This window comes from Hyperolius riggenbachi, chromosome 10 (assembly GCF_040937935.1).
Source record: "Hyperolius riggenbachi isolate aHypRig1 chromosome 10, aHypRig1.pri, whole genome shotgun sequence".
NCBI lineage: Eukaryota > Metazoa > Chordata > Amphibia > Anura > Hyperoliidae > Hyperolius > Hyperolius riggenbachi.
The window spans coordinates 120355070-120378758 of NC_090655.1; the positions used below are offsets into that span (position 1 = coordinate 120355070).

The 23689-nt window shown below is 43.3% G+C and overlaps 1 protein-coding gene across 1 annotated transcript in view; it reads right to left on the minus strand.

Moving 5' to 3' along the window:
• PPA1 (inorganic pyrophosphatase 1) overlaps window positions 1–23689 on the minus strand; it is a 141199-nt gene that overhangs the window by 12959 nt on the left and 104551 nt on the right. Inside the window, exons 7-8 of the mRNA XM_068255531.1 lie at window positions 20573–20700; window positions 19811–19896 (exon numbers count right to left, since the gene is read on the minus strand). Coding sequence (XP_068111632.1) covers window positions 19811–19896; window positions 20573–20700 — 214 coding nt within the window. The remainder of the gene's footprint in view (window positions 1–19810; window positions 19897–20572; window positions 20701–23689) is intronic.

Genomic DNA, 23689 nt, shown 5'->3' on the forward strand with positions numbered 1-23689 from the left:
ATATGGATTATGCTAAATATAGCTTCTCTTGTGTACTGAAATCCAGATAGGAATGTATTAAACGTTTTGGGGGTTAGGGACATCAGGGAAAATTTGGTTAGTGTTAGCAACACTCTTTTAGGGGTAGGCAACTTTAATTTGTTAGGGGAATGTATTGGACTAAAAAAAGGTTAATGATAAAGCAAAGGGTAGGGTAGGATTATGCATGAGAGAAAAGACAGGAAATGGAATTAAGGTTAGAGACACCTGAGTAGTGGCTAGAAAGACACTTTGGTTAGGGTCATATCTCACGTATATAGACTAGAAGCTGAAACCTCTTTAAAATCTCTGGCACAGCTGCTGCTAATGTTATTCAGTGGAGCTGCTGCTGTGTTAAGCCAACAACATGAAGCTCCATAAACTTGTAATTTTTACTCAAGTCCAGTATAGTTTCATCCATTCCTTAAACCCCACTACCTAACCTAGATATGTAACCCCAATCACCAAAACTATCTACATACTGCCTTAGATTAATGGGTAATGTTAGACCAATCACTCAAGGAGACTGCTGGTCTTCTTCTTACACTAGGGATAGGATCTTGCCTAGTGGATTCTGAGCTGCTGTGAAAACATGACATCCTCCACCACGAAAAGCGAAAGACCCTAGCTGGAAGGCGTACATAGAATAAAGGCACCCAAGAATTTGGGCACTGGGTAACGCTGATCGTAGAATATTGACAAGTTTACAGATATTCTACTAACATCTAAACTAGCCTAGCTCTCACACTAACCATCTATTCCTAACACTGACCTTTCCCTACCTACCACTAACCTACAGCCAAAGTGGTGTCCGGGTACATAATAGCCAAAGCCCATGCACTCGGTTACTTTTACCCCCTCTCCCCCCCCCCCACTGTCTTTACTGATATTACAGTAATAGGTGCTTGGCTACACTATAGCTGAGCATCAGAAATGCAGTACAACACCCATTGGAATCGCCCTAGACGAGGAAAGCTTGGCAATACAATAAAAGAGTGCCTAATACTGCAACACCGTCACTATTCATAGCCAAAGTCCAGCTATACAATAGCCAAACTCCAGCTTTAGCATTGCCACATTCCCTACCAGTTGCTGGACTTCGGCTATCTAATAGTTGAACTCCGCCGTGTGCGCCACAATTACCTTGTTGTCACCACCATTGCCACTGATTACATTCTAGTTTATAATTCAAAATAAAAAAAAAATCTCACAACACACCATTCGTATGGAAGAATAAAATTGTATCACTAATATCAATCACAAAAAGAATAAAAACCACAAAAACACTGTAGGGAAAAGATCGGGGGAGACAATTTGAAAACATCCCCTGAATTGGGGTAGGGTGGCTGCAGGGCAAGAATAACACGGTTGGGGCAGTAGCTAATCTAGAATGGTATAATCCCATACAAGTAATATTACAGGCAATGGGGAATGAACCAAGTCCCACAAAACATGTATACATAGGCAGCGAATATAATTATACAGAGTACAGACAAATGCAAGAATCCATATGGCCAATAGATGTTCCAATGTATATAATCCATCAAAAAGTGCAAACAGTGCGTTAATCAAATGAGGTGCAATCATATAATAAGGGTTAAAGTGCAACCTGGGCATATGACGCCAGTAAATCTAGGTCTATGAGGCACAAGTGTGTACAAAAGTCACAAGCGTTCCCAGTCAGTCACTGTCTGACTAAAATTTGAGTAATGCAAGAGCATGGTTCAAAAAATCCACATCACCTGCCCACTGCCCCGCTCCGATATGCCGCAGCCACCCAGAAGGGGTTTGACATGTGCGTCGCCGGTAAAACACCGGCTTCCTCAGAGACCACGTACCCTGCATCGCTCACATTCTCTAAGTACATCATGACTGTGTACGTCAGGAAAAGAGGAAGTGCTGCCTGGCCACGCAGCTACATTGATAGGACGCCGCCGCACTGTCATGGCAGCGCGGCCAGCGTCACACCAAGGAATTAAGTCATGCGAAATATATTTTTGTATACAACTAGCATTAAGTGTCACGCAATCAGTTTCCTGTAAGCTGCTCTCTGTATGTAAATAGCAGGAGCTGCACAGGACTGGCAAACCTACAAGCTTGTTCACGCCATGTGCAGTGCTGTCAGATACAAAGGACAGAACATGGTGTGTGATCTGCAAAGGCATTGATAATGACAGCCTTATTAATAGTTACAACAAAAGCACTATGCTTCTGTAGGTCTCAATGATTTCATAGAATGAGTGCTGCAGTGGACATCAGTATAGTGACCGTGTGTTGCCTGCCTTTAATGATGTGAACACAACCTTACAATGTTAGTTTCCTACAGGGCAAGAGGCCACAGTAATGACTAAGGGCCCGTTTACACAGACAGCAGCGCTCACAGCTGGGCACCGTGGCTTGCTGTGGTGGAGTCTGGAGAGGCGAGATCTTACCAATACAAGTGAAAATTAGAATAGCTCTACATTTACCTTTACTAACAATGATAATTCTGTGAGGATGAGCTAGAACGTTAAAAAGTAACTGTAGTAAAAATAATGATTTTTTTTTTTTTTTTTTTTACAATATTCATTTATCGATTATTTAGTCAGCATTTGCCCATTGTAAAATCTTTCCTCTCCTTGATTTCCATTCTGAAAATGATGGCCACATCATTAGCCCTGCCAGGGGAGGTCTGTGGAATGCTAGTTTACTGAGTTCTATGCACAGCGGGGTATACTGCTTGCTTGGTAGTTGGAAAGAGCAATTATTTCCTGCAATCCAAGGAGGTTTACAGACCGCAAACTGTCAGGGCCATGGTCCTGACATCATACTGTGGGACGTGTTTCGCCATACAGAGATCCCCGAGTTTCTATTTAACCATTTCAGGAGTCTTCTCTCAGTAACTACACTAGTGTGGCAAATCTACTAGAAAAAAAATAAAAGATTTCGAAGATTGTGTGACTAACACTGCTCGTTCACTGTGCAGTTCCAAATTTCAGTATTAACTGTCACTTTTTACTTTGTGCTAGAAGTTTACATAGAGAGAAGAAATACAGGTCTCAGCAGGTGAATATTACATTATTCAGCATGTTCCGACAGGTTACATACAAATGGCTAATTATCTTGAATACTGATTACCCATTATGAGGGACTGAACTGAGGAGGAGTACAGGTCCCAGCAGGAGAATATTAATCAGCCATCATGACAAGACCAGCGCCACATCCTGTTTTAAGTTCTAGTGCAGCATCCAATTTTGAAATTCTTACAGTGTAAAAAAAAACTGTAATAATTAGCCAAGCACAATATTTTGTGCATAGCAGTTTGTGACCTCTGCAATAGAGCTTCTTATACTGGCTGAAGGGAGCCTATGTGTCCTGCACTAATATTTTGTGCGGTGTATGGGCTTATGCTTATGAAGTTATTTTATTCATCTACATGTCTAAAAACCACTGTGTTTTGTTTGAGACTTTAGGACACAGGTGCCAAACTTGAGGCCTGTGGGCCGAATGCTGCCCTCCTTGCCATTGTATGAGGCCCTCAAGAGCGTCAAATGTGCATCCTTGTAAACAGGAAAAGAAGGACAGCACACAGCCTTCCCATCCAGTAGTATACCAGTGACTGTTTTTGGTTGAAAAATTGTTCGTGTGACCAGAGGTGCAGCAGCAACACACATGACTCCCCAGAAAAATTAGCATGAGGCCCCCACCTGTAATCCAACCCCCCTTCCCTCTGTGGGGCTGGTAAAACACACCTACACATCTTTTACCCCTGACACCATCTACCCACATATAGAGTGGCACAGCGGAGCAGTGCTATATTTACCTGCTCCATTGATGCGTTGTCTCTTCTGTTCTTCCCAGCAGCTGCACACTATGTGCTTCCATACCTCCAGCTTCCGATCATGTGACATGCACTAGGAGGCAGAGGTAAGTGGCATAGAGCATGTCTGCCAACAGACTGAAGTTCTAAGCTGCTCTAAGCATGAGCTCCTGAAAAGCCCACCTAATTTTACCTTGTAATGAGCAACTAAAGGGAAATAATCTGAAAAATAAAGCAGCCTATGGAAGACTAAAGCTAAAATGCAAACAACCTGAATGAAATCTGAATGAAAAGAAGGAAAAACAATAAAAGACGCCAAAAAGGATTATCAAGCTGGACCACTCAGAGGACCACTCAGAGGAAATGCAGAGAAGATCAAAGGAAAGCAAGCAGCAGCAAACCAAATCCTGTCAACCAACAGATCCTAACAACAGCAGAAACCATCTCCAGAACCGGCCAAGTCTGCAGAACTGAGTCCTTTGAGGTAAGGGCATTCTGCTAAATATTACATACTCTATAGAAATAAGAACAGTTTACTTAGCCATTTTACAATGGAAAGCTTAAAACCAGCAGAGCAAAAGACTAGCCATGTTACAGAGGAGCCCAGCACAGCCAGCAGGGGGTCTCTGTCTGACACCCTGGAGATTGTTTACACACCCAAGAGCAAAAGCAAGAAAGCTAAGAAAGCTCAAAAACAGAAAATAATTCAAGATAACCCAGAGACTCTTTATGCAGATTTCTCATCTAAACCCAGAATAAAAACAGATATGTTATTTCACACAGAGGAAACCGAGGCCTGGCATACTGCTATCTGCCACCAATACAAGAACACTGAATTAGGAAGTATGCCAAATGGGAAACAAATAAGAATTATGGATCAGGAAGACTCAGAGACTGTTTTGCTGACTGTTAGCGTGTACCACACTGGCACAATCCTGATACAAGGTGTACAACACTACCTGGATGAGTTTGAAAAGCTGTATCCTCACATGCAAAATCAAGTAATAAGTCAAATAGAAAACCAGCCAGATCCTGATGCCATAAACAGTGGACATATACCTACCAAACCATCCTCCAGAGGCAAGGCTGCATCTGGTGTGAAAACATCACATCCCACACAAGACACCCTCAAAGACAGTTTATCTGAACTGGAAAGAGACTTTCACCTTTTCAGAGAGCAGATTGCAAAAAACAAAAGTGACAATGAGATTACAATTAACCAACTAAAAGTGGAATTGAAGTCACTCAAAGAAGCAAGTGATAGACTGCAAACTGAAAACAACCAGCTTAAACAAGAGATTGCAAGCCTTAAACAAATAAACATCCAGCCCAGGGAAATGGCTCCACACACCAGAGAAACAAATCAAGAGATCTGAATTTCAAGATTACAGGACAGTGAAACAAAACAAATGGAAAACACATCCCAAAGTTCAAATAAAGGAAATAACACCTCTGCAGAGAGACTCCAGCCAAAGAGACCAAGCTTATGACATAGTGCTGATAATTGATTCTAATGGGAAATGCATCAATACAAGACCTCTTTTTCCTGGGAAACATGTTAAAACAATACCCTGTCCAACAATTGAAAAAGCAGCAGAGGTCATCGACAAGCCAAACTTCACTGCCCCTAAGCATATTATCATACATACAGGGACAAACAACCTGGACAATAGACAAGACCTCATTGCAGACAAACTGTCCTCCTTAGGCCCGGTTCACACTTGCGGTGGCCCTCCGGAATCGCCGTGCCGGAGCCGCACCGCCTGCAGAACGGACGGAACGGACGCACGGCATAGCAATTAAAGCCTATGCGTCCGTTCACATGGGTACGTTCTGCAGAACCGGAGCCGGACCGGATCCGGGCCGGATCCGGACTCCGGCCTCCGTTCCAACATGCGCTATTTTTTCATCCGGCCCCTCCGGCAGCCGTATCCGGGGCGGAGCCGGACTGCACCATCCGGCCAATACAAACAAATGGGAACCGGAGGCCGCACAACACACTGGCTGAGAAATCCGGATGTTCTACCCCACTTCCTATGCGGATTTTTGCGGCGATATTGGCTGGGGACACATGGGCAAGCATTTTGGAGTGGAGCAGCACGAGCTGGAGGTGTTGGCAGGATGTTGGCAGCATGTCGGAGGTGGAGGTGAGTGCTAAACAGCAGAGGGCCTGATTCCACAGGTCCCCCTTCTGCTGACCTCCCAGACCCCAACATTTTTTTTTTTTTTTACGTTAACTTTGCCAAACGGATCCGGATCGCATCCTGATTACCACCTGATGCAACCTGACCGGATCCGGATCGGATCCGGATCAGAACCGTACGGTTCCGATCCGGATCCGGTCCGGATCCGGTCAGGTCATCCGGTCCGTTTGGCAAACAACCGCTAATGTGAACCGGGCCTTAATAATGGCCACAGAAAAACAATTCCCTAGCTCCAAAATCATTTTGCCTAAATTGCTACCAAGAACAGACATCTCTCCCCAGACAATCCAGGATATAAATAAGCAGCTAACTACCAAAATCAGCCCATCAGCAAACCTACAACTGGCAGAACATTTCTCTATATCAGATCAGCATCTATATGACAATAAACACCTCGATGAGCGAGGAGTGAGCCTGCTGGCAAAAGAGTTTAAAGACCTGGTGCTTAACAGGCCCCTGGCGCCCAGACCGCAGACAGCGGCAGCACCAGCCAATCCAAGCCAGACTACCCCCAAAAGGCATAACATAAATCTCTCCGTAAACCAAAATGTGAATCCCCTGAGATGGCAACAAAGGAGGAACCCAGCCACCACAAGACCTACAACTGAGATAACACCACAGAGCACTGACATGGCAGAAGAACTAAGGAAACTGCTTCTTGCCACACACAATATGCTGAAGGATGGACTGTGGAAAACTGACTGCCCTATAAACAGCTCATTACAAGGTAAACAAAACCAAACACAATATGAAACCCCTCATAATTAGCAGCTGGAATATCCAAGGCTTGAATGCTTCAGCTTTTGGAACCAAAATAAACAACCCAGACTTTGAAGAAAGACTAAGAAAAGTGGACATACAGATCCTCCTAGAGACATGGACCCAGACAGAGGACGAGTCATCAGTACCCATTGGTTATCGGGAATTCACTGTCGCAGCCCAGAAACACAATCATATCAAGCAGGGCCACTGCTCAGGAGGGATTATAATCTGGTGTAAGGAGGAGCTCCAAGAATACATCAAACCAGTGAAGAGAGGGAACAGCCACATCTGGTTAAAGTTAAGCAGCCCCATCATCTTTTCTCAGACTGACATTTACCTCTGTGCAGCATATATTGCACCAGCAGAATCACCATGCTCTAATCCAGAGAGCTACCAAGTCCTACAAAGGGAACAAGTTCATGAACGCTCTACCCCCAAATTGACACATACCAGTCGGTGCAGGATCTAGAGAGCCAATCCTTTAGTACGAACCATGGAAGAAGGATCCGCAAACCAGACTTGGCTCAGTGAAAAAATGTCTATTCTTTATTTAGAAAAATTCCACATGACATAATTGTGCAATAAAATCTCAGGATCGACTAACGCGTATCGGGCCTACAATCTGCCCTTAGTCATAGTCAAAGTGAACCTGTTAAGGAAGCGGCTTATAAATGGCAGGGGGGGGGGGGTTGACTCCACCCCTCTCAGACCAACAGCCAGGTCCTTAAAGGGAAACATTACATACAAACAGTAAAAACAAATTTGCAATTTACAAAGTGTTACAAAATGTATAAAAAGGTAAAAGTAATGTAAAAAGTAACCACTGGAACAACAACATTACTGCAGGAAAGCACCTCAAAAAAGGCAAGTATAGCAAATACGAGAAAAGGAAAAGGAAAAAGAAGAACTGTGTTGATCAGTAATCATATACTAGGTTTAGATCCCAGCGTTTGTTTAAACCAGAAGGTGCATGAGTGCCTAACCTGTAGATCCAATAGGCCTCTCGTTTCAGAAGGAGTCTCTGTATGTCCCCTCCTCTAGTGGGACAGGTGACTCGTTCCACTCCCTGGAAACTGAATGAATTGAAAACACCTTTGTGTACAGTTTCAAAATGTTTAGACACTGCTGATTTTTGGAACGTATTCCAATGTGTGCCACAATAATGCTCAGCTATACGCGCTCTTAGGTTGCGAGTCGTACAGCCCATATATTGGATTCTGCACTGAGTGCAAGATATAACATAAATGGTGTATTTCGTGTCACAATTAACATATTGTTTGATAGGAAAGCTGGTGTCAAAAAAATAGGAAGACACTGTGGTTCCTCGCTTGTGACAATGACAATACTTACAGGTTCGAAAGCCGCAGGGGTATGAACCCCTGAGCCAAGTCTGTTTTGCGGATCCTTCTTCCATGGTTCCTACAAAGGGAAGCTGCTCACTTCCAAACCTTGGGGAAAATACTTATCTACGGTGACCTAAATGCCAGAACAGGAACAGAAAAAGACTACCTCACTTCAGAAGGCAATTTCCATATATTTGGACCTGAGATCCAGTACCCTGAAACCATACAGAAAAAAAGATAGAAACAGCTATGACAGCACAGTCAATAAGTATGGGAAACAACTACTGAACCTCTGCAAAGGTCTAGGACTTCACATCCTTAATGGCCAAACCAAGGGGGACTCTCTAGGGAGATATACACTAAACTCCCATGTAGGTAGTAGTGTGGTTGACTATGCCATCAGTGACATGGACCCTGCAAGCATTCGTGCTCTCATAGTCACCCCATAATCACACCTGTCAGACCACAACCAAATCCTACTATACATCAATTCCTCAAGAAAACTCTCAGTACAACAACATCCAGGAAGCCTGTGTAACCTACCACCCACTTTTAAATGGTCCAGAGAATCAACCATAAAGTACAAGGAGACTCTCAACAGACTAAAAGCAATACAGCTACTTCTGGACTATCAAACATATACCTACAACCCTGATCAACAAGGTGTGCAGCAAGCAGCAAAGTACCTCAACCAGATATTACACACCATTGCAGAAATGGCCAACATAAGAAGGACTGCCCAAAAGAGACCATCAAAGAAAAACTCAAACAAATGGTTCGACAGGGAATGCAAGTCACTAAGAAACAACTTACGAGCCATATCACACAAAAAACACAGACATCCAAACAACATAGAATTGAGGACAGCACATGACGCCGCACAACGTCAATATAAAGGGACCATTAAAAAGAAAAAAACAAAATCACATCCAAAATCGACTCGAACGGCTTGAAGAATCCCTGCAAGACAACTCCTTTTGGGAGACCTGGAAACAAATTGGCAAAAAACCCAAACAAAATGATCTGCACATCCAAAATGGTCAAGTCTGGCTACAATCCTTCAAAGACCTATACAGAAATATCCCTATAAAAGAACTCAGCCCAGAACAAGTACAAATATTCAGCAAATTAAAGAACCTGGAGGAGAAGGTGAAAGATTTTCAAAACCCACTTGACACACCTTTCACACTGGAGGAAATAAAAGAGAAGATAACATCCATGCAAGGCAAAAAAAGCTAGTGGCACAGATGGAATCCTATCAGAAATGATCATATCTGGCTCCCCAGAAATCCATGCTGCATCATGGAGACTATTCAACCTGGTCCTGTACACCAGTTACTTCCCTGAGGTCTGGAATGAAGGATTTATAACTCCCATTTACAAGAGTGGAGATCGCTATGACCCAGACAACTACAGAGGCATCTGTGTGAGCAGCACACTGGTAAAAAAACTGTTCAACAGCATCCTGAATAAGAGAATCCTCACCTTTCTCACACAGCACAATGTTATCAGTAAGAGCCAAGCAGGTTTTATGCCAAACCATCGCACCACCGACCACATCTAGACCCTGCACACCCTTATCAAGCACCATGTACACAGACGAAGAAAGGGAAAAAGATTTGCCTGCTTTGTGGACTTTAAAAAGGCTTTTGACTCAGTGTGGCATCCAGGTTTGTTCCCGAGACTCCTAGAGAGCGGAATAGGAGGGAAAACATATAGTGTCATAAAGAGCTCATACACTGGGAACAAGTGCAGTGTGAAAGTAAATGGGAAAAGAACACCTTTTTTTCTCCAGGGTCGGGGGTAGGACAGGGTTGCAGCCTGAGTCCAACACTTTTCAACATATACATCAACAAATTAGCCTCAGCCCTAGAGGCTTCATCAGCACCAGGACTCACCCTGCATGACACAACAGTGAAATTCTTACTGTACGTAGATGACCTCTTACTGCTATCACCAACTAAAGAAGGTCTACAAGAAATCCTGGAGAAATTTAGCACAACATGGGCACTCCCCATTAATCTAAAGAAAACCAGAACCATGGTGTTCCAGAGGAAAAACAGGGCAGCCCAGAGCCCATCCTTTATACTCGATGACTGAAATCAGCAGAACTGATAAATATACCTACCTTGGTCTGGAAATCAATTATCAGGAAGCCTTAAGTCAGCCATGGAAGCCCTAAAAGCCAAAGCATGCTGAACGTTCTATGCCATCAGGAAAGAACTGTACCACATCAAACCACCAGTAAAGGTCTGGCTGAAAGTATTTGACAGTGTCATCACCCCAATCCTACTGTATGGAAGTGAAGTATGGGGCCCCACCACCTACCCAGACCAATCGAAATGGGAATCCAGCACAACAGAAATATTCCACCTTGAGTTCTGCAAACACCTTCTCCATGTCCACCGGAGTACCTCAAACAATGCCTGCCGAGCTGAGCTGGGGAGATTCCCATTACTGCTTGAGATACAGAAGAGAGTGTTGTCCTTCTGGGCCCACCTACAGAGCAGCAGCCCCAACTCACCCCACTACAAAGCCATGCTGCACAATGAAGACCAAGAAAAGCTGTGTGCACTGAAAGTCGTGGTCAGCTCTATACTCCCTCCAACCCCCGGCCCACAGGTCATAACAAAAGTCCAGATAAAACACACCACAGCTAAGAGCAAAGAAGACTATGTGGAAAAATGGAGGAGTGAAATAAAAGAGTCACAAAAGCTAACCATATACCAGTCTCTACAAAGAGAATATAAAATGGCCCCATACCTGGAAAAGCTGCAAAACTTTCAAGGGAGGAAAATCCTGAGTGTCTACAGATTGAGTGCTCACAACTTTGAAATAGAGTCTGGGAGACACAGACAGACGTACAAACCCAGGGAGGAGAGACTATGCCAACACTGTGAGCAGAAGATCCTTGAGGATGAAAGCCACTTCCTGCTGCACTGCCCCAAATATACTGCAACCAGGGACACTTACTTTAAGAAATTGTTGGAACTATTCCCAGACTTTCTCACACTAGAAGACGAGAGAAAAACATATATCCTACTGGGAGAAGAGGAATTCACAGTGACAACCGCTGCACACTATGTCACAGCATGCCACAGACTGAGAGGAGCATAACGGAACTGTAAACCTAGAAAATGTCCACAGACTGCTTAGCTACTGTCCCCTACCCCACACCCTCCCATGTCCCACTTTCCCCCTTGCTTTGGCAATACCTGTAATGAATCTTGGTCATGCCAATAAAGCTATCTTTGATTTGATTTGCATGGGGCTGTCAGAGAAGACCCAAAATAACACTACAGCAGGTAAATATTAAACTGCTTTATTGCACTGCACTACAGAAGGCGGAGGAGCAAGGCCCCCACAATCACTACAGTTATGCCACTTAGTTTGAGACTGTTTGACACCCTTGCTTTAGATCGCCACTCCTTTTTCTGCAGCAGCAGTTTCCTGATATCACAAACAGTGGTCAATCATGCTGCTGCACTGCTTCCAGAACGACAGGTAGTGGGAGGTAGACAAGAGAATGCAACCGTTTAAAAGTAACTATCTATTGTGGCTGGCTCCATCTCAACCAGCAGTGATGGATACCCTGCCACAGTGGAAGTTTACTTCACACCAACAAACCTGGAACTTGATGCAGATGTGTAATGCACTGGTCATATGTTTCAAAAGTTACAATCAAATCAGAAAAATCAATTGCAATCAAAAAAAATAAAAAATAAAATTGTATGGCATGTGGTAAAGTTCCCACATACAAACAGTAACTCCCAATTTGCTAGGGATCTACCTCTACTTAGATGCTGTATTCTGGCAAATGCTAACTGCACTTTGCTAACTACACAGTGTGTCAAATGCTGACAATTAAATGACAAAGATAGCAGTCAACTTCACAGATGCACATGCATTTCGCTTTAGACCCTTTCACATTTGAAACATGCCATTGCAATTGTTCTTCAATCGCACCGCAATGATCCTGAAAGGTCACAACAACATGTTACGGGTGTGCTGTGATCATTCAGGGAGGCATACTTTAAAATTAAATTATGCCTCACTTCTTTGTTAAACACGCATGATGCACTGAAACTTGTCACCCCAACAGGACCTGCTATACTGCTATCACTGTGATAGCCCCATAGGACTATCACTGCTTCTGTGATGCGGTAAGTGTAAAAGGGGCATGAGGGATTGAGTCTTGATACCTGGTCCGGGGACAGACACGCTGCGTGGCATCTCAGCGTCTTCTGTTGCGTCAGATTCGACCTCTAGTGTTCGTGCAGGAAGTAGAGTGAGCCATAAAACACTAGAGGGTGAATGAAACGTGAAGGAAGTCATGGAGAGCCGTTGCAATGTGTTTGGCCTTGAATCAGGTACGATGCTGTTACACCACCTCTGCTGGCGGGGGACAAGGGTAGAGAGCGGTTGTCCACTAGACCACCAGGGAACATGCTATGGGAGAGGAAGGGTGGAGAACCATTAGTTTATAGTACCTCAGTTTATACCTAGATCAGTTTATATGAGAGTATAAATTGTAGTTAAGAAATATTTAAGTCAAGTGTGATATACCCAGAGAGCAAAGAGTTGATGACAGAAAATAAAAAATTCTAATATTTTAAAAAGATCTGAAAATGTATGGGATTTAACACCTATGATCATTCACAGACCATGAGAAAGAAAAATGTCTCCTGACATTTATGCAATTTCTATACATACAGCTTAAATAAGAATGCAGGTTTCCAGAAGTTAATAAGTGCCAAACAATCTACAACACTAATTTAATCCTCCTGGACCATTTGGTATACATTCTGTAAACAAAATACAAAACACATTATACAGAAACGAAGTGTGCATTTTAGCAACATTTGTGTAATGCCATGTAGGAACATTATTTTGAAACAAAATTATGCTAGAATTTATTTAGCAAGCCGGAACATTTGTGGTTTAACTGAATAAAACATCAAGTATAAATCACTGCTGATAAAACATTTATCTTCAAACAACTGCACTGTATTATTAACTAAATGTTTATTTAGAAACTGCTTTTATTCCTTTTCAAGTTTTTTCAATATAATGCACTAGTCTTTAGAGAGACCTTGGCTTTTTGTGGCTACAATGGAGCTGCTTCAAGCTTTGTTCATTACAATAACTTGCATTTTGCAACAAACACACCTCCCTTGGTATAACAGTAGGTGGCACTCTATGCTTAAAATCACATCAATATACTCAACGGGCAGGGGAATATTTTCAGTACATTTCTGAGAAGAATGCTGCAGTTTGGAAGACAATAAATTAGTAAATAAATGTGACTTGCCACTAAAGACTCCCTGAGGGCAAAATAACACATCAGACTGTGCTTTAATCAGTGTGACGATGGGAGATCATGTTGTAACGGACTTCCTATTTGTTGACTATTGCCTTGCAATTAAAGCAAGAACACCACAAAGTCAAGGATGCAAGTTCTTTACTATAACATTTCTTTGAAACTAATGACATATTTGAAGCTATATATATTTAAATGAACTGGATTATTAATTATATGGAGAAAAAAAAATGTATATGGATTTTAAAAATAAGATGTTAAATTCTCCAAAGGAAAAGCAATTACAACTTTTATGCTACCCACCTCAAGAAAGCCAATGGTAAAGTCTCTGTTTTCTTACTAACAATGATGTAGTGCAAAATCGTGTACTGACCCCATCTGTATAGATAAGCGTTAAAGGGAAGCCGAGGTGAGAGACAGATGGAGGCTGACATTTATTTCCTTTTAAACAATTGCCTGCCAGTCCTGTTAATATACTGCCCATAAAGGGAACCTAAACTGAGAAGGATATGGATGTGTCCTGTTTAACCCCCCTGGCGGTATGACTCCCGCGGCTGCGGGAGGGTTTTTTTTTCACCTTTTATTTATTTTTTTATTTTTAAGCATGTAGCTAGCCTAGCGCTAGCTACATGCTTCCCCCCTCCCTGCGGCGTCCCCCCGTGTGCCCCGATCGCCGCCGGCGCTGCTTGCCCATAAGGAAATCCCGTTCTGAACGGGATTTCCTTGAGGGCTTCCCCCGTCGCCATGGCGACGAACGGAGTGACGTCACCGACGTCGTGACGTCACAGGGAGTCCCGATCCACCCCATAGCGCAAGGGGTATGCGGGGGGGCTGTATCCGCGGAGGGTAGCGGCGCATCGGCGGCGGCGATCAGACCAAACACGCAGCTAGCAAAGTGCTAGCTGCGTGTTTGAAAAAAAAATTATGTAAATCGGCCCAGCAGGGCCTGAGCGGCACCCTCCGGCGGCTTAACCGCCAAGGAGGTTAAACAATACCAGTTGCCTGGCAGTCCTGCGGATCTCTTTGGCCACAGTAGTAGCTGAATCACACATCTGAAACAGGCATGCAGCTAATCCAGTCTGACTTCAGTCAGAGCACCTGATCTGCATGCTTGTTGAGGGGCTGTGGCTGAAAGTATTAGAGACACAGGATCAGCAGGAGAGTCCGGCAACTGGTATTTTAAAAGCAAAATCCATATCCTTCTCAGTTTCGGTTCCCTTTAATACTTTCAGCCATAGAAGCTTTTAAAATGAAACAAATATGGCAGCCTATATAGGTCTCTCACCTAGGGTTCCTTTTAAAGGCCCATACCCAGCACGCAAATTTTCTGGTGACGTTTCATGATGATTGGCCTTTTCCTCGATATTTGCAACATCTTGTAACATGGTTTAATTTAAATTAGTTAAACTACGTTTAGCAATGTACGGCAATCACAACTGTCATGACAGTTGCAATCACGGATGATCGTTCTGTTCCCTGAAGACGCCCGCACAAAAGTAGTATGATAGAATCACACCTGACGTGTGCGGTCATGTGCACCCACGGCAACAGATGGCTAGGGGAACAATCGTTCATCGAACCACGTGTCACCAGTAGTTCCCCATCCACCTTCTGCAGTCTTATGGATACATAGCTTAGGTCTTAGGGTTCATTCACACTACAAGAGCTTTTCTAAGCGTTTGTGATTTTAAAAGCGCTTGTTAATGTTATCCTATGTGAGTGTTCACACTGGAGAGATGCAATTTTGTAAAAATCCTCCATAGGATTGCATTAGCAAGAGCTTTTAAAATCTCTGGTGTTTAAAGAGCTCTCGTAGTGTGAATCAGCCCTACAAGGCATGTCAATGAGAAGCAAATGTTTGAGATAATGCAGTACTATACAAATTTTGTATGCAAATGTATGCAGCTTGAAAATGGACCAATCGAATTTTACCTCAGCAGGATTTGACTGGTTAATTTCAAATTGATGCAGCATTATGCAACTTTATGTAGCTTGAAAATGAACCAGTCAAATCCTGCTGAGGTAAAATTTGATTGGTCCATTTTCAAGCTGCATAAATTTGCATAATGTAGGATCAACTCGAAATCATTTGCATTTCATGCACCATCCCTACTCTACACAGATGTATAGAAAGGTGGGCACACACTAGTCAACAGTTCTAATCAATTTAAAGAATAACGGACCTAAGGCAAAGCTACCAAATGTAAGCAAAGAGGTATGTTAAGGCTGGATCCACATACCACTGTGTCCTCTTTGTTTTTACTTGTTTTCTGTGGTTACTTTAATCACTGCTTGAAAAATTAGACTTTTGACCAAACTAACTCTCAGACAGAAAGAGGCAGGCTTGCTGTGATGTTCCCTCCTATCAACCTTCCAGTCCCTCTCCAAGGTATCATCCGCAAAAAAACACAAAAATCAGCTTTACTCACCTGGGGCTTTCTCCAGCCTCTTGCAGCCGACTGTCCCACGTTGACAGCTCTGCTCTCCACCGCCATCCCAGGCTCCCTGCACGGTACAGAGACCGACCGCAAGGTCGTCCTTACTGCGCCTGCGTGAAGCGCCGCTGTCAATCAAGGCCACGTTGTCCCCGGCATACTGCGCAGGCGTAGAACTACTGAGGCTTGGTCAATGCATGGAGGTATGTGGATCCACCATGAACATACCTAGGTCTGCCATATTCAGTAGAGACAGCAAAAATGACTGGATCACGCTTAAGCAGTGTCAAGTTTTCACTCTTAAGCAGTGTCAAGTTTTCCTCTAACCAGCACAAGTCAATAACATTTTTGTAGTGCATAACCATGCATAGTACCAGGTTCAATCAACTCCAATCAGATCACCACCGAAACAAATCATTTTATTGGGACCACCAAAATTTGATAGAGATTGTTTTAGCCAAATTGTGGCGACTGCAGCTAGTACTTGACCATATGACAACTGGGAATACCTTTTCTCCCTCTTACACCCTTTCAATTCGATTTTTTTTTTTTACACATTAGGACTTCATGAATGATCATCTGCTTTTCTACATGTAAAATTATTTAAAGAAAACCCGAACTGGTTGAGAAACAAAATGTAGATACTTGTCTAAAATGAAGGAAGCCTCGGATTGCTCCAGAAGTTTCACACATCCTCCATCATATCGACCCTATCGCCGCTGGCTGGGACCCTTTTAGTTTGCAGCCACGTTTTCCTTTGTGCATGAGCGTGGTCATACTGCACCTGCAAGAGTATGGCCAAGCCTGTGCAGTGGCACAGAGCCGCTTCTGCTTACTGTACAGGTGCAGCAGTACTTGTGCAGGCACAGTACAGCCACACTTTTGCAGGAAGGGGAGTGCAGCCATGAGAACATATCCAACAAGCTCATCGATATGTTCATAGAGTTTGTGCGTAGCAACTAAGAGGTCAAGGAAGAGGCTATCAAGATGCTTTCCTCTAAGTGATCAGCTTTTTTTTTTGGCTGGTTAAATTTCAGGTGTAAACACAGACTCCACCAGGTTATTGAACAAAAGTAAAGGAAAAATGGAGAAACCATGTGTGAAAAACAAAAGTCACATGATTCAACAGCTTGTAGAAACACCTTTAGCAGCAATAACTTTTTCTGTATGACCATTAGGGCCTGAGCCCACTGGTGCAGTTGTGTCAGCTTTTCTGTTACATCATTGTTACCGATGCTGAAAAGCGGACAGAATCAGACTTGAGTTGACTGTGTTAGTGGGCTCAGGCCCTAAGTCTTGGATTATTGTGGAGGAATTTTGTCCTAGAAGGCTTTACATTGCTGCAGGTCATTGAGATTTGTGGACATTCATTTTGCATAGCATTTTAAGGTCCCTCCACAGCATTTTAATCAACTGATGTCTGGACTTATTGGGCGATTGCAACAATTTTTTTCAGCCATTTTGTTGTTGGTTTGCTTGTCCTGCTGCATGACCCAATATCAGCCTGGCTTTGACCGTTTCACAAATCCCCTCACAGTTTACTTATTTTGGTGTACAGAGAGGAGTAATTGTTCCTTGTTGCTGCCTACTTTGGTTTCCTCAGTACATAAAGGACATGGTTTCATAAGTCTTGTGGTTTGTTTAGATGCAACTTTGCAACCTGTGCATTTCTTTTTTCTTTTGAGAAAAGGCTCTCGCCTGGAAACCTTTTTATACAAGCCCCAAATGTTCAGTCTTTTTCTAGTTGTACTGCCATGAATCTGTATCAAAAGTTATTCTAATTAGTCTGTAGATTCTGAGATGTAGCTCTTGAGTTTTTTCAATTTTTACTCCTGGGAAGATTGACAATTGCCTTCAAGCTTTTGCATATGGGAACAAGCTCCCACTGTGCAACAATGAACAAGCTCCCACTGTGCAACAATGAACTTCTCACTGTGCAATGATTGACTTACATTGCTAGGAAATGGCCTTTTATCCTTTCCCTTGTCTGATGGGCTTCTCCAAGATCACAGGTACTACCTGACTCCTCCTTGGAAATCTGTAAACACACAGTGGGGTAGGCAAGGAGCTATGGGCCCCAGTGCAAGTTTTACATACCTCCCCAGCACTCTATAGATAACAATTGATATGGCGCACCAAAACCCGCCAAGGACAATCACAGTGTCAGAGTTGCAAGAAGGGTCTGGGGAACAGCTGGTTAATGATTACTACTATTCAAAGCATCTATAGAAGTGATTATTACAAGCACAAGACCAATAGAGAGCTAATACTGTGATAGAGGGTGGACCCTTCGGGGGCCCCTCTGGCCCAAGGGCCCTGATGCGGTGGCTATTTCTGCAACCCCTATTGCTACGCCACTGTAAACACATATGAATGGCGCAAAGCAAGGTACCAAAACGTCTATATTTATACACAAAGCCACTCTTGCTGATTAGTTTATCACATGCATTTGATTAGCAGCACTTGGCTGCTACAAATTCTCTTCCTGTGAAAGTGGAATCAATATACTTTCTCACACATTCTGCATTTTGAACTAGTCTTTGTAAAATAAATAATGACAAAAGTAATAGGTTATGTGAAGTTCATCTATGGTGGTATGCATCTCTTTTTAAGACCCGCTAAGAACCAGATTTCCCTCCCCCCCTAAGATTTAAAAGTTTTAGAATGAAAAGTGTGTACTTTTTTCTCATTACTGTATGTACTGGAAAAAGTAAGCTCTTCTTGCTAAGTTTTTTTCTTTTGTTGCACATACACCATAAAAATGTTAAGAATTTTTTTAATGGCAAATTATTAATTTATTTACATGCGGAACTTGGCTTTTTTAAAGGAAGTGTAACTCCACCTGTTACTTTTGTTTTTTTCCCTATGACAGGTGCATACTATAAATGAACTTCTGGAACTTGTAAGACAGAGCAACATTTTTTGAATAGATCTTTAACCTTGTCTTTACACGGAGTTTCCGTGTCCAGCTTGCATGGGGGATTGTACTGTAGTCCATCAATTTGCTAGTCAGTATTGCATGCAACACACGTCTTGTCTCACTGAACACTTCCACGTGTCTATAAAGCTATTCACAGACATGAAATGTCACACAATCCAGCAGAGTGAAGTCAAAGGTAATGAAATCTGGCAGGTTGGCAAACCTTGCCTGATTGCTGTTACATCCCCTGTTGTAAAGTATCATCCTAGGTGTCTGCGTGCCACGAGAGATGGAATTATACTCCCCACCAATTTTACTTTTTTGGTTGTGTTTACGAACGTGGCTTCAATGATTATATTGATTGGACAATTGACCCCATTAATCCACATCCTACTAGTATTTATAATAAAACGTACAGTGACAGTGCTTGTTATTTATCACATTATGTAAAAAGAACCAACACACAGCTTGTTTATTGATGACAAACCGCTAAAGGTTGTAGAGTGGGGGTCAGAACAGCAACAAACGCAATTCTTGAAGGTGGTATGGGCTGGCATGAGAGTTGGGGTGGTGTAGTACTGTAAGCAGTACGCTCCCCGTGAAGACCTTGGGTCCCGGGCATGAATCTCATCCAGAACACCATCTGCCCAGAGTTTGTATTTTCTCCCCATGTTTATATTAAATTATACACAAAGTACTTTAGAATTTTCAGAAGCATAATAACACAATACATAACAAATTCATAAGGGTAGTTTAACTACTATCATTTATGAAAGCATATGTGTTATTCTACTGCCCACTGGTGAAGATATGTAATGAAGCTGCATATTTTAATTGTAATGCATTAAAAAGCAAACCGGGCAGCAGCCCAATTTACAATTCTCAAGCAAAATATCAAACAATGAATTACAAACCCAGGAAATGGTTCACACAGAGCTTATTAGAAGCAAGAATTCCACAGATGTTTAGAAGCTGCCACAATCTGTATAGAGGAAGGCAAAGCACTCACCAGTTGATTTCCCCTCCATTTGTCTTTTTGGTCACCAGTGCCTTCCAGTGAGCATGGGTGCATTTAATCACGTCTATGGCGAAGTCCTGTAAATATAATAACATACTAAAAGTAATCAAGACATTTTATTTGCTTCACTCAGTTTCTATCGTTACTTATTACTTAGCAGACATTGAAAAGAGAACAGGACAACACAGTCATGTCTGAAATAAAGGCTTGCAGCATTAATTACTCTAGAAGCCGGCATAAATGAGATACTTCTCAGAGATCGCTCAGATGAGTAATGCATTTGCAGAAACAGCTCATTGTTGTCATCACCCTCTGCAACTAAACTGGCATCTCTGCCTGAATTCCAGGCTTCATCCGCCTCTGTGGATGAACCGAGCTGCCATTCACGCACAGCATGGGCAAGCACAGAATCAGATATTAACAGGTCAGAAAACGCGCAATCGAATTCATTTTCTGATTGAGAGTGTTTATCCTAGCACTTACCCACGCAGCGTCTGAATGACAAATCCATTTACACACAGAGCTGAAGGCAGCCTGTATATCGGTGCAAGAAAGAGCTCAGATGAGTTTCATCTGTAACTCATCTCCACAAGCCTCCAGCTATAGAGGATATTGGTCTTATCACAAGTTTTGCAGTCATTTTAGGATGTAATTACAGAATTCAGCATACACGGTTCTCATAATGGGTCTGCTTTGTGCTTTATACGTATTCTTCACATATTCTGATACAAACTTAACAGGCATTTGGGGTACCTTATTTTTAAATTCTGCATCAAAGGCGAATTGGTTCTCCGGTTTTCCATCGGGCACTTTGTATCTTCTAAACCAGTCTACAGTAGATTCCAGATAATTGGGTTTCAATCTTCTGACATCTTCGATGTCTAAAGCAAAGCAAATTATCTTCAGCTATTATGTTTAATTCAAGGAACGTAGAGATGCTTGGGGCTGCTATTTAGCAACACTTAACAATGGGGACTCTGGGGACCGAAGGTTGACAATAAAATAGATCTTCTATTCATTTTATGTTCACAGCTGTATTTTGCAGATGTCAGACTAATAAGGAATAATAAACCCTTTATTAACAAACACCAATAGGTAAGGGATACTTTCTATAGATGGTAAAATAAGAAATCTATAGGTACGGGCAACAGTGCCTTAAAACAAATATGAAGCAAAGAAAAAAAACCCTTATGATACAATGAATTGTATGTGTAGTACGGTTAATGAATAGAACATTAGTAACAAAGTAAAGAGTCGCATATTTTTATTTTCATTTATATAGCTTTTTTATAATATTGCACCTTTCTGTCACAGTAGCAGCTTTGTAACCACACTCTGGGCCATATGCAATTCACTTTTTCGCCTGAGTTTTCTTCTAGGGGATAATTGTTCATCTTCAATTTAAATTAACTTTTTAGCACTTTGCAATGGACAAAGTACCAAAAAGTAGGGTAAAAAGTACTGCCAAAATTATTTTGAGTATTTGTTTGCTTGCTGGTGGAGCCAAAGGCATTTTATTTACAAGTTGTGAAAATATCACCTAGGAGGAAACTCAGGTGAAAAATTGAATTGCATATGGCCCTCTGTCTTTTTAGCTATAAAGCAAAGCAGAAATAATGACCCTTTGAACTTTCCTGCAGTGAAACCTTATTTAACCACTTGCCGACCGCCCACACCCGATGGGCGGCGGCAAGGGCTGGGCCCAAACGACCGCAATACGCCTATCGGCGGCGGGCGTGGTTATGCGCCGATCGCGTCACGCGATCAGGCGCCGCGACAGGCTCCGCCCCCTTGCGCAGTAACCCGCCGGCCGTTCGGAAGCGCCGGCGGGTTACTAGCCCTTAGATCGCTCCATGGAAACCGTAAATACACTTTGTAATGTATACAAAGCGTATTATACAGGCTGCCTCCTGCCCTGGTGGTCCCAGTGATCGAGGGACCACCAGGGCAGGTTGCAGCCCCCCAGGTAAGCACCCAAGCACACTGATCTGCCCCCCCCCCTTCCCTCTGATCGACCAAAGCACCCCTCAGACCCCCCCCCCCCCTGCCCACCCCTCAGACCCCTGTTTACACCCAATCACTCCCCTAACCACCCATCAATCACTCCCTGTCACTATCTGTCAACACTATTTTTTCTATTAGGTCCTAAACTGCCCCCTGGGGGCTCCTGATCACCCCCCCCCCCACACACACACACTCTCAGATCCTCCACAGCCCCCCTCCCCCCATGTACTGTATACATCTATCTTCCCCTGTAATCACCTGTCAATTACCTGTCATTCACCCGTCAATTACCACCTGTCACTGCCACCTATCAGATCAGACCCTAACCTGCCTCTTACGGGCATCTGATCACCCTCCCACACCATCAGATCGCCCGCAGACCTACCCTCAGATCACCTCCAAAGTGCATTGTTTACATCTGTTCCGCCATCTAATCACCCACTGATCACCCATCAATTACCTCCTGTCGCTGCTACCAATCAGATCAGACCCCTATCTGCCCCTAGGGCACCCAATCACCCGCCCACACCCTCAGAACGACCTCAGACCCCCCCAGACCTCCCCCCCTGTGTACTGTATACATCTATTCTCCCCTGTAATCACCCCATCACCACCTGTCACTGCCTCCCATCAGATCAGACCCTAACCTGCCTCTTACGGGCATCTGATCACCCACCCACATCATCAGATCGCCCGCAGACCTACCCCAGATCACCTCCAAAGTGCATTGTTTACATCTGTTCTGCCATCTAATCACCCACTGATCACCCATCAATCACCCCGTCACCACCTGTCACTGCTACCCATCAGATTAGACCCCTATCTGCCCCTAGGGCACCCAATCACCCGCCCACACCCTCAGACCCCTGCCCTGATCACCTCGCCAGTGCATTGCTTGCATCTATTCCCCCCTCTAATCACACCTTGAGACACCCATCAATCACCTCCTGTCACCATCTGTCACCCCCTAGCACACCTACCCATCAGATCAGGCCCTAATTTGCCCCGTGTGGGCTCCTGATCACTCGGCCAAACCCTCACATCCCCCTCAAACCCCCTTCCGATCACCTCCCCAGTGCATTAATTGCATCTATTTTCCCCTCTCACCACCCCCTGAGACACCCATCAATCACCTCCTGTCACCCCCCTATCACTCCTATCCATCAGATCAGGCCCAATACAATCTGTCATCTAAAAGGCCACCCTGCTCATGACCGGTTCCACAAAATTCGCCCCCTCAGACCACCTGTCATCAAAATTTGCAGATGCTTATACCCCTGAACAGTCATTTTGAGACATTTGGTTTCCAGACTACTCACGGTTTTGGGCCCCTAAAATGCCAGGGCAGTATAGGAACCCCACAAGTGACCCCATTTTAGAAAAAAAGATACCCCAAGGTATTCCATTAGGTGTATGACTAGTTCATAGAAGTTTTTATTTTTTGTCAAGAGTTAGCGGAAATTGATTTTTATTGTTTTTTTCAGTGTCAATTTCCGCTAACTTGTGACAAAAAAAAATTCTTCTATGAACTCACCATACTCCTAACAGATTACCTTGGGGTGTCTTTTTTCTAAAATGGAAAACAAAAAATTTGCTTTCCTAAAACAAAGAATTTGCGATAATTCAGGTTGGAGTGAGCTCGAGATGTCTCCCAGAGCACCACTGCTGAATATATGCAAATTAACCATTGTACCCTTAGAAGCTAAACACACCTCCAGAACCGCTGGAATGCAATGATGTGTCAGCTTGTTAAATTGTACAGAGCCATAATAATCCAACATGCATACAGACTGTTTCGGATTGTTTGATCCTCATCAGTGCATGGCATGGATTAATTTGGCTCTATGGAGTAGGGCTTGTAAACCG